Source organism: Zootermopsis nevadensis, unplaced genomic scaffold, assembly GCF_977971745.1.
Source record: "Zootermopsis nevadensis isolate Lab colony 2312 unplaced genomic scaffold, Znev_1.0 Znev_ptg000027l, whole genome shotgun sequence".
Lineage (NCBI taxonomy): Eukaryota > Metazoa > Arthropoda > Insecta > Blattodea > Termopsidae > Zootermopsis > Zootermopsis nevadensis.
This window is the reverse complement of record NW_028259159.1, coordinates 1,634,460-1,648,137: the sequence shown is the minus strand read 5'-3', so window position 1 is coordinate 1,648,137 and position 13,678 is coordinate 1,634,460. Positions and strand designations below refer to the sequence as shown.

The window sequence follows — 13,678 nt, the reverse complement described above, 5'->3', positions numbered from 1 at the left end:
ACATGGCAATGTAGTTCTTGTATAAACTGGACATGTAGAATGCGTGGAAGAAGCAATGGTTTCATATTTCATAGGCTAACTAACTACAGCCTTCTTGTTTTTATTTGTGGTTAATTTAACGATGATGTCAGTAGCTCGGACTATAGGCCTATGGCGTCAAATGAAGAATGATTAATGAATGGTAAATGTAAAAGGACGTGGAAAGAAGCGATCGTGGCCTACTATAATGAACTATTCCGGCATGTACCTAGAGTTACTTAGGAAAACCAAGAAGACCTCAGCCACGACAGCCGGTCTTCAGGCAGAAATTTTAACCAGGAATCTTCCGACAGGAAGCAGGAGTGATATCACTCAGCCGCAATGTTCGGTCCAGCATTCTTGAGAAATAATATTCTAGTGTTTACATACATCTCAATATCTACGATTAACTCAAATATTTTTCCGAATGGTGTAGTCATATTTAATACGATACAAAAAGACTTTTCTGTATCTGTGTAGTGTCGTATTCGTACCATTAATTGGCATCGCAACAATATATTTTCTGCAATAAACGAGCATCAAGACCAGTGAAACAGGCCTATATAAAAACTAACAATGCATCTTCATTCTTGTTTCTCCTGAATTAAATCTTGTGAATAGCTTCGCCATACTGTACGTCACGTGATAATGTGTATGCGTCAAGGTCAGTGATCGTCTTCTGTTTGGTTACCTGACTGGAGCCACGAGTTTCCGCTGCAGGAGGTCAAGGTGATTCAGTTAACATGCGATCACGCATCAATGAGACGAATACATTATTGGGATTCACCGGGAAGACGTAACTAAATTGCCATGGGATGAAAATAAATTACAAAAGTAAATTGGACTGCATATCTGAAATTACTTCCTTAAAGCAACTCCACGTGATGTTTTAAATACGTATTTTTGATTTACATTATTTAATTAATTCAAATATGAAACATTATTCTTTCCTATCCGATTATAGTCTATTGTTTTATTTGTCTATTTTATATGGCTTCTCATCGCGGAGGCCCGGGTTCAATCCCAGGACAGTCCATATGGAATTTATGGTAGTCTAATCGGCACCGGGACATGTGTTTTCTCCGAGTACTTCACCTTTTCCCTGCCAGTTATCATACCACCAGTGAATCGTATTAATTAATCTATTACCATTCTCATTAATGAGGTACAATACAACAGGTCCATTTAGGTAGCAGTGCCAAGGGATTAAGTCGAATTCCACTCCTATGTCTTCATTTAACTTACTGCACAGTAGGTGAGGGATCGATCTATCGCAAAGCTTCCATTTACACAAGAGTACAAAGAAGAAATACATTTCAAGAAACTCAAATACATGTTTGGATGAAATCGGTACAACGCGGATAATATTCGGACGCCATGATTTGCCTGATGTGCATCCCACGAACAGCTTTTTAACTGAGCCCCAACATGTCATTCGAAAGCAGGTAAAACTGTACTCCAAACTGCAACCGCCTGCAACACAAGACATAGGCTATATGCCTAACAGTACTGCCGAAGATGTTGCCGCACAAACACGGCGAACTCCACGCGACAGAATCGAACAAGCAGTGGGTTTAAATCAGTGAGTAGAAACCAAGACATTCACTAACAGTATCATTATACTGCACTATCGAGTGGTGTTCTAGGCAGGAGTAAGCTGGTAACAAAACACGCAGATTTCTACTCTTTCGAGTACAAGGACGTGGAAAGTGTATGTAGCAATGCGTAACGAATGTTTGTTTTGCAGACCCTACAAGACGATCTGACGGGAGCAGCGTTTCACCCACTGGACGATAATCTACTTATTACACACGGGAAGGGACACCTCACATTCTGGACACGACGGAAAGACGGATTCTTCGAGCGGACCGATATAATCAAACCGGTTCGTTCTGCAGTCACTACAAATATTGTGTAATTTGTACGTTGGGAACTCTCTTAACAAATTGCATGTCTCCGCCTGTCTGTATACATGCATTGTATAAGCTGTGAATAGATTTTATAAAATATTATATGAGAATTTATTATTAATATGTTACCTCGGCACTGCATATCAGAGACACGAGACAAAAATACAATCCCACAGCTTGTTGATATTAGTGTAAAACAACCATTACTACACAGGTCCTAGAATGGCAGGCATTTTCCATTTCCCGTAGAATATCCACTATGCAAGACGTTTCGGGAGTAAGCCCTACGCACTTCCTTTTCATTGTACTGACAATTCTATAATTTGTATTTAAATAAATTTGTCAGTCAAACGTAAACAAAACAATAGTAGCCAATCGTCTGAAGATAGGGATATGAAGTACAGCGAATTTACGATATGTAGCACGAAGTTGGCTGTACTCCCACTTTCGTCTTCAGGTGATTGGTTGTCAATATACTGAAAGATTTTACATTATGTGACAGTTGGGACCAAACGCGAGGCTTTCTTAATACTAGGCTAGTACGCTGACTACCACAGCCAACTCCGTTAATAAACCTGACAATAGACCACGCCCAACATAATTGACCAGTGCCATGAAAAACGCCAGACTTGGCACCACAGAAAGGAAAAGCTCAAAGAATTATCACTAATTTCAGACATCAAGAACCAACATCACAACGCTTCAATTTGAGCAAGACGGAGACGTGGTAACAGCTGATGGTGACGGATTCATCACAATTTATTCAGTTGACAGCGATGGCGCTTACTTCGTCCGCATGGAGTTTGAGGTAAATACAGTTTTTATGACAATCTTTAGCTCATGTAGGATTCAACTTTTTCACGGTGATGTCAATTTACGTTAACCCTGAAGATGAAGACAGTACGTTCTCCAAAAAGGTTGGTGTACAACCACAAGACTGTGGGGCACAACAATCCAAAAGGCCACAACCAAAATTTCCCCCTTATTTTTCTTGTTAAAATAAAGAAAATTTGGAGTAACATACAAGATCACCAAGTCGTATGTGTACGTAATTGACATTAATTGTTTACTGTCCTCATGTTATATTCAGGCTCATACCAAGGGCATCAGTGCTCTTGTCATGCTGTCAGAGGGCACACTACTTTCAGGAGGCGAAAAGGATCGCAAGATAATTGCTTGGGACACACTTCAGAACTACAAGAAGATCACTGAGACAAAGGTTGGCAAGTTCATCAAACATTATAATCTGCATTTAAGAAATCTATGTGATTTAATGAAAACTGTTTACTAAACACACACACACACATTCTGCCGTTTCTGTTTTCTAGTTTCAGAGGTCATACTGCCTCCGTCATCTCATCGCCCTGATGATGGAGGCAGTATGACCTCTGAAACGTTGGTAAACATCGATCAGACTACGCAGCGCAACAACCCAGAAGACAGAAATCTTCAAGACTATGAATCGCCCTGATGATGGAGGCAGTATGACCTCTGAAACGTTGGTAAACATCGACCAGACTACACAGCGCAACAACCCAGAAGACAGAAATCTTCATACTCATCGCCCTGATGATGGAGGCAGTATGACCTCTGAAACGTTGGTAAACATCGACCAGACTACACAGCGCAACAACCCAGAAGACAGAAATCTTCAATTATCAGGCACTTGAAATAGTAGAGCAAACAAAAAATTCAGATATGGATCTTGAATGGTGTCATTATTTCACTCAACTAAAAACTATTTATTTTCACATGAAATATATGTATAAATTAATTTTCTTAAAGAGTGAGTTTAATTTTATTTACTTTAGCTGCCGGAGTCAGCAGGTGGCGTTCGAAGTATTTATCCACAGCGACCAGGAAGAAATGATGGCAACATCTACGTTGGCACCACACGAAACAACATAATGGAAGGATCCTTACAAAGAAGGTTCAACCAAGTATGCATCACCTGTTATTTAAATCTAACCAAAATTTTAAAATATTTTACAAGCTGTCATAGTCTCTTCATGGTTGATAATATAAATACAAGTATGCTAAATGTGGGATACAAAAGCTGTGAGTTCTTAATGTAACTCGCTTATTGAGTTTGTCTGTACACTGACATGTTCCACATAACGATTAACAGGGATCCATGGAATGCATAAAATATAATCTAAACTAAACATTTTCACATAAAGGTAGTTTCATGTTTGTAACAGTCAACAGCCCTAAGAAAGTTAGTCGGTTCAAATGAACATTCAGTTTGTGATTGAATATATCAGCACATGACCTAGAATTCTTATTTGAAGTCCACACATAATAACGCATTAAGCAGTACATGAATGATAGCATCTTGAGGGGAAAAGAGTGATGTACATGAATGTATATGATTCAAATAAAAGCAGGTAAAATAGTATCAGGTGATGGGAAGTGAGAATTAATCATTATGTTAAGTTATTGAACTAAAAAAAAATGCAATTAATATTACTCGTAATGAAGTAATAAACGGGTGGAAGTCAGAAGTATTTGAGAAGACAGAAAACAAAAAAGAGATGAATGTGAAGTAGTGCACAGTTGCAGATTGAAAAAGTAGATTCCAGCTACCGTCAATTATATGTAATAAAAAATAAGTTATACTGTTGCATAACAACACAATTATAAATTTTTCTTCTTACTCTATGTAACAGACATCATACTGCTTTGTGATTTTAGTTTATATTTTAGTACTATACATAAAGATTCTTGAATGGTCAATTTGTCAAACCGATTATTCATACAAGTTTTATATGCCTGTTTCAGGTTGTATTTGGACATAGCAGACATTTGTGGGGGTTGGCTGTTCACCCAGACGATGACATGTTTGCAACTGGAGGACATGACAAGAATATTGCAATGTGGAGGAGAAACAAACTGTTATGGAGTGTCCAGGTGCGCAGCGAGTTTCAATCTGTGAGAGTCCTCCACTATTTTGTCTGTCTTTCCCCACCCCAAGTAATTGGACTATTTTACTAGCAATTTCTTTTTCTTTTTGCCAATTTTGGAAGATTTTTTGGAGGAAATCGAGCCCTTACTTTTGAATTTTTCAACCCCGCTACATCATTCAAATGCTGCCACTATTACTGCTGCTGCTGCTACAGCTACTGCTACTACTACTACTATTATTAAGCAAATGTTATTTTTAATATAGAAATGATTTGATGTAAACATTATGTTTCAGGGTTTATATGAGAGTGTTTCCTTATGTTTCCATCCATTTGGAGTGGTGTTAGCAGCTGGTAGCACAGAGGGCCACCTTGTAGTACTCAATGCAGAAAATGGGGCTCCTGTTGTTACAATAAGGGTTTGTGGCTCACCGCTTAACTGCTTGGGATACAACCCAGGTACGTTATTTTTCAGTTCATATTATCACACTACTTTCTTTTACATTACATTATATTCTGATATCTGAGACAAATCTGAGTGCATGTTTTCATTTTTAACTTCGGAATTCCTGTCAATGTTGGTCTTCTGGCTTGTGATGCACATACTGTGCCATCCTTGACCACCTATAAGTTCACACTGTGACACATTCCAGAAGACCATCATTGACATCTTCACAGCTGTAAGAACCTCAAATCTCATTTAAAATACCTGGTTCATTTTCAACAAGATTTTACAATTCAGTTAGTGACACTAGATGGAGATGAGTGATAAGAATCACAATTCACCAATTTTTTCACCAGGGATACAGCCCCTGGAAATCCTGAATTGGAGGCTTAGTGGGTCCAAGAACCAATATGAACGTGGTGGGAAGGAGAAAAATCCATGTCCTTGTCAGAAAATAAACTACAATTTTCAAGCCTATAGCCAGTCATTTTATTATATGAGATGTCCTTGTTCATCAGTTCTTATTCTTCAGTTTATTTAATGATGCCATTTAACCTGTCAAGGTTATGTAGTGTTTAATGAGATGTGAAACAATTAGTATAATTATCTCAGAGGGATGTGCAAAGAGGTGGTCATAACCTGTTTTAAAGTATTGTTCCAGCATATAGTTTGATGAACTGTAAATACTGTGAAAATCTTCAAAATAGCAGGTATCCTAACCAGATCTGAGGCATGAGGCTACAAAAGTATATCCTATAATGAGTGGGTAAGTATAAACTATTAGTGCTATTGTATAAATGAATTATTTTCTCTCTGTTTGCAGCTGGTGACATGATTGCACTAGGATCACAGAATGGTAGTGTGTACTTGTTCCGTGTCAGCCGTGATGGCTTTTCATACAAAAAGTGGAACAAAATTCGAGGTTCACAACCACTCACTCAACTTGACTGGAGTACAGATGGGTGTTATTTACAGACAGTTACGGCAGATTATGATCTTGTATTTTGTGAGTATACCTACAGCACATTTTGTCAGAGTAAATTTCCTGTCAAGGACATTCATCATTTGTGGACAAGTTGGCTGAAGGCTACATATATAGAACGATGAATGAACTTTCATTATTAATTTAGACTATGTCATACCATACAAATAAATAATATTATATTCAGAAATCAAGATACAAATCTACATATAAGCACTATCATCATAGTGGTGATAGTAATAGCTGCACGAAATTTGTCCCTTATTTAAAATCAGTAAATCTATTTAAAAGCTACAAGCTATTTAGAATTATTGTATTTTATTGAATATTCAATTTCAAACCTGCTGATAAACATTTCCATTCTGTAAATTTTGTTCCATATTTTTAATAATATTATTTGGTGATGTCACATTCATTTAAATATGAAGGAAATACTTATACCAATATCACAGTTATGATCATAATTTTTCAAATAATTTATATTAATTTTCAATTCTTTTAGCACATAACAGAAGCAAAGTCTTTGGATCAGTCTTAGAAATAGGTGCACACTTCACATGGTACAAATTAATATATATTATTATATCTTGTGTTACATAGCACCAATTATGTTTCCCTTGTTGTCATTAGAGCAATTTAAGAAATTATGACTAACTCAGCAATGTACTTATTATTCACAGGGGACATTAAGAATGTTGTGACAGAGAAAAGTTCTATTGGTATGAAAGATGTCAAGTGGTATACGCACAATGCCACCATTGGTTTCCTAGTAGCAGGTATGTGCAAGTTCAATTAAAATGGCCAATATTAAAAATCAGAAAATTAACAGTCCTCTCACAATTTGTTCAAAATAAAACAAAGGATGTGAATACTGCACACAGAGGGAGAACAGTATCATTACATAAAAAGAAGTCAAATAAATGGAAAATATATAAAAAAGTAGACACATCTGTCTACTTGGGAAGTATGGTGGAGAAAAAGTTTAGATAAAAAATAAGATAAATGGAAGAATTTACAGGCTCCAAAATTTTATCATCTGACTAATATTTAGCTTTTCACACTGCTAAGGCCAAAGCTTTTCTACAAAATAACAGACAGTACATGCACTCATGAGACTATGTTAATTCTTGTGGTTCATCTTAGAAAGGAGAAAACAGGACAGAGTTGTTTTCACATTTGTACCTACGTTATTGTATTGTACCTGGGTAAAGATACAAGTGTCTTCAATTTTCATTCCAAATATTTACTTTCTCAAGACAACATAGAGACAAACAGTGTGTCTTATATCACAATAACCTCTTTACAGGAATCTGGAATAACAGATTCTATCCTATGGCCTCACTCATTGTAACAGCAAATCGATCAGCTGCACATGACCTGTTAGTGACTGGAGATGCTGATGGATACTTGAGGCTTTTCCGGTAAGTTGGAATATTTTAGCAGGAAACATTTATTTATATTAATTATACCTAACAAAATATAAGAAATATCTTCTAACCTTATTTACAATAACACATTTATACCTATAATAAATTAACAATGAGGTATGCAAAATAGTAAACAAAACTGTGGTAATTGTGTATACCTTTCCACTTTTGTATATGTGGGGATTTGAAAAATTAAAATGTTTTAAACATATGTTGCAGTGATGTGTATGAATTGGACTGATGTAGTTTTTAATATGTTGTCTAATGGCAGGCTGTGTCAGCTGACTTGAACCTTTATGTTCTCATACTATAGTTGGTTTTGTAGTATGCTAGTGTGATGCACATTTAGCTCAACTGCCTGTCAGACATGGTGTGAAGTCAATAAGTGTTAAGTACAACAGCTTTCCCACAAATGTAATAAAATATTGTTTCCTCAACATTAACTTTATACAAAAATAGACCATGTAACCTGATTTAGTAGGATTATAATTTATGCCTCTTATGAAATTTAAAAGTGTGTTACTTCTTTATGCAGGTACCCATGTCTGAGTGCCAAGGCAGAGTACAATGAAGAGAAAGTATACAGCATGCAAATAGCTACAGCACGCTTTATGTATAACGACAAGAATGTTGTCACTGTAGGTGGTACTGATGCCACATTAATTTTATGGGATGTTATTGATGACTGAATGAAGACAGTTACTCCAGAGCTAAGATGTTTATAAACATAAGTGCAAATAGTGTGAAGGAAACTTGAGAATACATGTATCACAGTGTTAAATGCCACTTCTGAAAGGTAATTTTACATGGAGTGCGATCAGAAATGACCATAAAAGTTGAACTTCAGTCACATCCTGGTACTTTTCAGAAATATTTTAGAAGGAAAGCTTTATTTTTGACATATAACTGCAATTCTAACTCTTTCCAAACACATTCACATGAACAGGCTTTCCTTCAAAGAAGAAATCATAATGAAACCAGAAAGAAATTATTAAATGATGTGTATCAGTAATAAAGTATACCTATTTACACAATTCTGATTCAGTGGCTATAATAAATTAGAACAATGCAATAATCTATCAAAAAGAAAAATGAGAACAAAACAAAACCTCTAAACCCACAATCTCCTTTAAACTTATATATAAATATCTGGAAACTTATAATATGGATGTTAGTGTATGAAAGATACAAGTTTGATTCCTTGATAGCAGAAAAATAATACTGCAGGGAAAATGGATCTGTGTTATTTAATTGTCAACACACTTCCAAACAATAATATATGGTTAAGTTACGTCCTATCACAACTTACTAGTTATCTGACAGAAAATGACTTCAAATAATCCTGACTTACCACCACAAAGTTAATAAAATAAATACAGTTTTAAGGAGCTGAATATCAGCAGAATGGCATGATTTAAAGAAACAGTTCTTTTGATTGGAAAGAGTTTGTAAATATGTAATAAGAACTTTTATAACACTGAAGGAATTGCAGCACAGCACATTCTAATTCCATTATATGCACTTTTATTTCAAATGTGAGTCAAGAGCAGGGAACAGACAGGGTTTTTCTGTCATATTCTCAGGAAAACCAGAGAACTGTATTTGTAGACAACATATTTATGAATTCCAAAAACATTTTGTTATAATTTTTCCCTTGATTGAAGCCCATCACATCAGAGGTTTTCCTACATCTCAAAATTTACACATTTACCAATCAACTCTCTTCTCTCCCCAGATCCTGATTTTCATACTTATATTAAAAAATCTTTCATATAAAGTTTTCAAATTCATAAATTAACACAATTTAGTGAAGATATGTGTGCCATATCAATAAGACATTACATACTTATACACACTACATAAAAATCTGTATTCCTGAAGAGTACAGTGCTCAAATAGGGTTACAGTACTGTAGCACACTGGCACTTTTCACACCTACTATTGCCCACACCAGTACCTGTATAAACAGCTTTCATTTTGATGGAAGATTCATATCCATATTACATTTAAGATTAAATTCCTATTATATGAATTATATTACACAAAACACATATTTACTGACAAAGGTGTTTGTGACAAGTTCTCACATGAAATATCAGCAGAAACTAGTGAACTTCAATTTAGCCCTAATTTTATATTCAAATGCATTAATTAAAACTGTGTATGACAAAAAAAATATATATTGTAATTACTTGTGTAAGTGAAAACACTGAATAATGTTTTATAAATGAAACAGATAAGGACACAAATCAACTGCGTTTATAAGAGTAACACAACTTCAACCGTTGTGTACAAATCACATAATATGCTGCATACCTACAGTAAAGAACCAAACTGCCATTTGATAGCTGTGTGTGTTTGTGTGCATGTAAAATAAGAATAAACATACTACACTCATCTGTTAATTGTTGATGAATGTTCTTGATATACATGTAGTATATAGTCAGTTATGCGTTTTAACTTCATTGTTAATAAAGTCATTGATAGACCATTTCTTGTAACACAACATGCCAATTATTTTTAGTCAGATTGAGAGGGCATGAATATAATATATGATAATGGTATTGTATTGCCATTTTTCATTATATAAGAAATATTTAACATATAATTTTCTTTTTATCTGTAGTTTGTGGAATAAAGAACATTAATACACACTTTTTAAACTGCCAGTGTGCTGTTGTACTCATATCTACTAAAACGTTTCTATAGTAATGCACTGATAAACTCTCAAATTACCATACCAAACAGACAGTTGCTAAAACTCTACCAAACTGGTTAGATGTTAACATTTTTGTTAGAAATCAGCGCAGCAGTAACAGTGACATTCTTTCAATCCTATTATGTCTTCAGGAAATATAATCAATGTAAGGAATACATAAAGACATTCAATCACAGACAGAGGCAAATGTAACTCTCATCCTATTTTGCAATTGCTATTATTGTTGCTGAACAAATTAAACTATTATTACTAGACAATTAGGATAGAGTTTGTAATTGGACCCCCACAGAGATTCATGTTTCCATAAAAATAAGTTGGTCTTAGAATTGACAGTTTTCTTCCTGTATTACTAACATTTTTAGTTGGTTTTGCCATGCTGTTTGATTTTGTGGAGATATGATGGACACATTTTTGTGATATTCACAGGTCATACCAGACAAAAATTAGTGTGAGAAGATAAAACATATTCAAGTTCCTAAAATAACCACTTTTACTACTATCTATTTCTCCCAATTTACTTCCATCAAAAACAGTGAAATTGCAGAAGAGAGTAGGAGCCGAATACCACGTACAATTTCAACACCTTTTCCAACAAAATAATATGATGAATTTCATACAGATGTCATAAAAAGTCATCTTGCTCCTAAGTAACATGCCATGACAGTGTATGGGAAGAGTGGAGATATGTATCATTAATACAGCAATAGAAGGAGAGAAATGGTTAGTTTCATGCTCCAGCTTCTTTAACTCTAGGGCAAAAGGTATGATACCCATTGAATAGGATTATGGGTGGATACAATTTCCAGTCAGAACATGGTGAGTACTGAATCTATCAACCAATTCAGAACCAATCACTCTACTACTTTAGCTATCTTGGCTAATCTTCTTCTTTTGTAATCAATCCTAGGATTGGTTGGCAACAGCTATTCCGAGCTGCTGATACTTGGGAAATCCTGAGGATCTTTAATGCGGTGGATTCCCCTTGCCTTCCGCATCCTATGCCGTTGACCCATCTGGGTTCATCCGCCTTTAGGGGTGATTTTTTCACCCCGAGGGCATGAGGGTGCCCTGAACCTCCACCCACTCATCCACCCTCACAAAATATAGCTCAAAAGTTTGCCCATGCACATGTAGCAGTGCCACTTGACCGTAAAGCTCTTATTGAAATGTTTCCTGATCATATTTAAATTTTAATTCACTTGGAGAAGTTGGACTTATACACAAAGCTTGAAGTTAAAATGATGGAAGGTCCCTACTGTGTTTTATGGATATGTATTTTATATTAGTACTTCTTAACTGTTCCATATTGCAACAGGGCATTAAAGAAATATGACAAGGAAAAACAACTAAAAATGTTACACAAAATGTTTGAGCACTTGCCAGTCATGAAAACATGGAAATAGAAGATGATTTTAGGAGTCCTTATGGCAATGAGTATAAAAATGGCTGTCTTCTAGAAGTTTTCACTGGCTGATATTGATGGATGTTTCAGATCACTTATGACCCTTATGATGCAGGTACAAGTTCTTTGAAATGTCGGTCAATATTTACCTGACTACAACATCCCAGAAAACAGTCATTTACATACAGCAATATAAATTTGGAAACCTTATTGTAGGTTAATTCTTTTGGAATTCTCGTTAAATGCATTTAATGTGTATCAATATAATGTTTATTACAACACACTACATTGATGGTGACAGAATGAAAATAAGGTTTAGAATGAGAAAAATCCACCTTAATATTTTGTTATATACTTTAAAACATATTAAATAAGCTAAATAAAAAGCTTAGGGCACTCCTTAGTTAAATATCATGCTAAAATACAAGTACTTTGAGTAAAGTTTGTACAGCAGTTTTCCAAGCTAGATACTCAGAGAAATAAATTATCTTACTTTAAAAGACAAATCAATTCACATACCAAATTTTTAAGTTGTTTCTAGGAGATACTGGATGGAAGAAATGGAAGAGAATGTTCAATTGGTGATGGCTTTCTTTCAAATAGCAAATATGTTTAACAGAGCACAAATTAAGTTACAATTCCGATTATAGTTTTTAGGTTCACTTTCCATTCTTCATAATGGATAGTAGAGTCCCAATTTCTAATCAGCATGATGTGGCAATGTATTCTTGAATCACATTATTTGAAGTCTCTGGTAGGTCTCACAGCAGCTAATTCTAAATGCGGAGCCTTGTTAAAAAGATAGAAATCCCCCCCCCCACAGTAACACTAATATACGCAGGTCACTCCTAAAGTAATGCCCCACACTTATTTTACGGCATAATATTTCTTTTCAGAATGTTACTTTCCCGCCGCATCTTCATTTTTACCGCCTATTATACTGATAGTTACAAATTTCTTCCCACATGTGGCGGTGTTGTGGCAACCGCTAAATATGGCTGTCCTCTTCCGCATTAGTAAGAAATATAATTTCCATTAAAAGTACATTACTCTGCTGTTCTTGAGTTTTCGGTATTTCAGAAGAAAACCATTGGAAACATCCAGAAGCGACTACAGAAAGTGTACAGGGATGACACTCTGGCAGTGCAAGGCTGCAATCACCACAAACGGATGCCGTCATAGTCATAACAGCAAGTGGACGCATAACTAACAAAAACTGGATGCTGCTGAAGCAAACATGTGCTCGTGCGTGTTCCCCCGACAGTTGACACAGACACCTCGCACGATTTGATTGTTCGTGGCGCGAGACGAAACTTATTTTACCACTTCGAAACAAAGAGACAGTTGATGCAGTGGTGTCATGGAAATTCTACACAGAAAAGATGTTCAAAGACTGCACTTTCCACTGGTAGGGTCTTGATGAGTAAGTTATACTTGTAAGAATCATGCCAAAAGGAACCAGTACCATCAATTCAGAGCTGTATGACAGCACACAAACTTTTGAAGTGCCTGCACTGTTTGACCACATGGTCACATGCACCACAATGCTCAACTCCACACCAGTCTGTGAACTGCAGAAGTGATTGCCAAGATTACATGGACTAATGCCACCCCATTCTTCATACCATCCTGAACTGGCACTTTAAGCTCATGGATGGCATTTGTGGTACAAAATTGGTGGACTGTAACTCCCTTGTGAAGGCTGTGAAACAGTGGCTGAAGTATGAAGAACAGAAATTTTACTGCAGACATACAAGCTCAAGTTTTGAGGTGGCACAAAGTAATTGAGCATGACAGTGATTGTGTAGAGAAATTGGTTTATGTTCCATGGTGATGTACTTAAGACAGTGTACAAGTAACAATACTAAAAAT

General features: G+C 35.7%; 1 protein-coding gene across 2 annotated transcripts in view; it reads left to right on the top strand.

Moving 5' to 3' along the window:
* Nucleotides 1-11,124, top strand: part of DCX-EMAP (Doublecortin-domain-containing echinoderm-microtubule-associated protein) — a 28,569-nt gene extending 17,445 nt beyond the window's left edge. The window contains exons 9-19 of one of the 2 annotated variants that reach the window (XM_087356759.1): nt 1,766-1,903; nt 2,605-2,736; nt 3,019-3,147; nt 3,740-3,868; nt 4,710-4,838; nt 5,128-5,290; nt 6,100-6,282; nt 6,939-7,034; nt 7,565-7,679; nt 8,221-10,549; nt 10,831-11,124. In XM_087356759.1, coding sequence (XP_087212885.1) covers nt 1,766-1,903; nt 2,605-2,736; nt 3,019-3,147; nt 3,740-3,868; nt 4,710-4,838; nt 5,128-5,290; nt 6,100-6,282; nt 6,939-7,034; nt 7,565-7,679; nt 8,221-8,374 — 1,368 coding nt within the window. In that variant the 3' untranslated portion in view covers nt 8,375-10,549; nt 10,831-11,124. Of the gene's footprint in view, nt 1-1,765; nt 1,904-2,604; nt 2,737-3,018; nt 3,148-3,739; nt 3,869-4,709; nt 4,860-5,127; nt 5,291-6,099; nt 6,283-6,938; nt 7,035-7,564; nt 7,680-8,220; nt 10,550-10,830 lie in introns of both variants that reach the window. The other variant, XM_087356758.1, reaches the window with a different exon arrangement.
* The last annotated feature ends 2,554 nt before the right edge of the window (nt 11,125-13,678 follow it).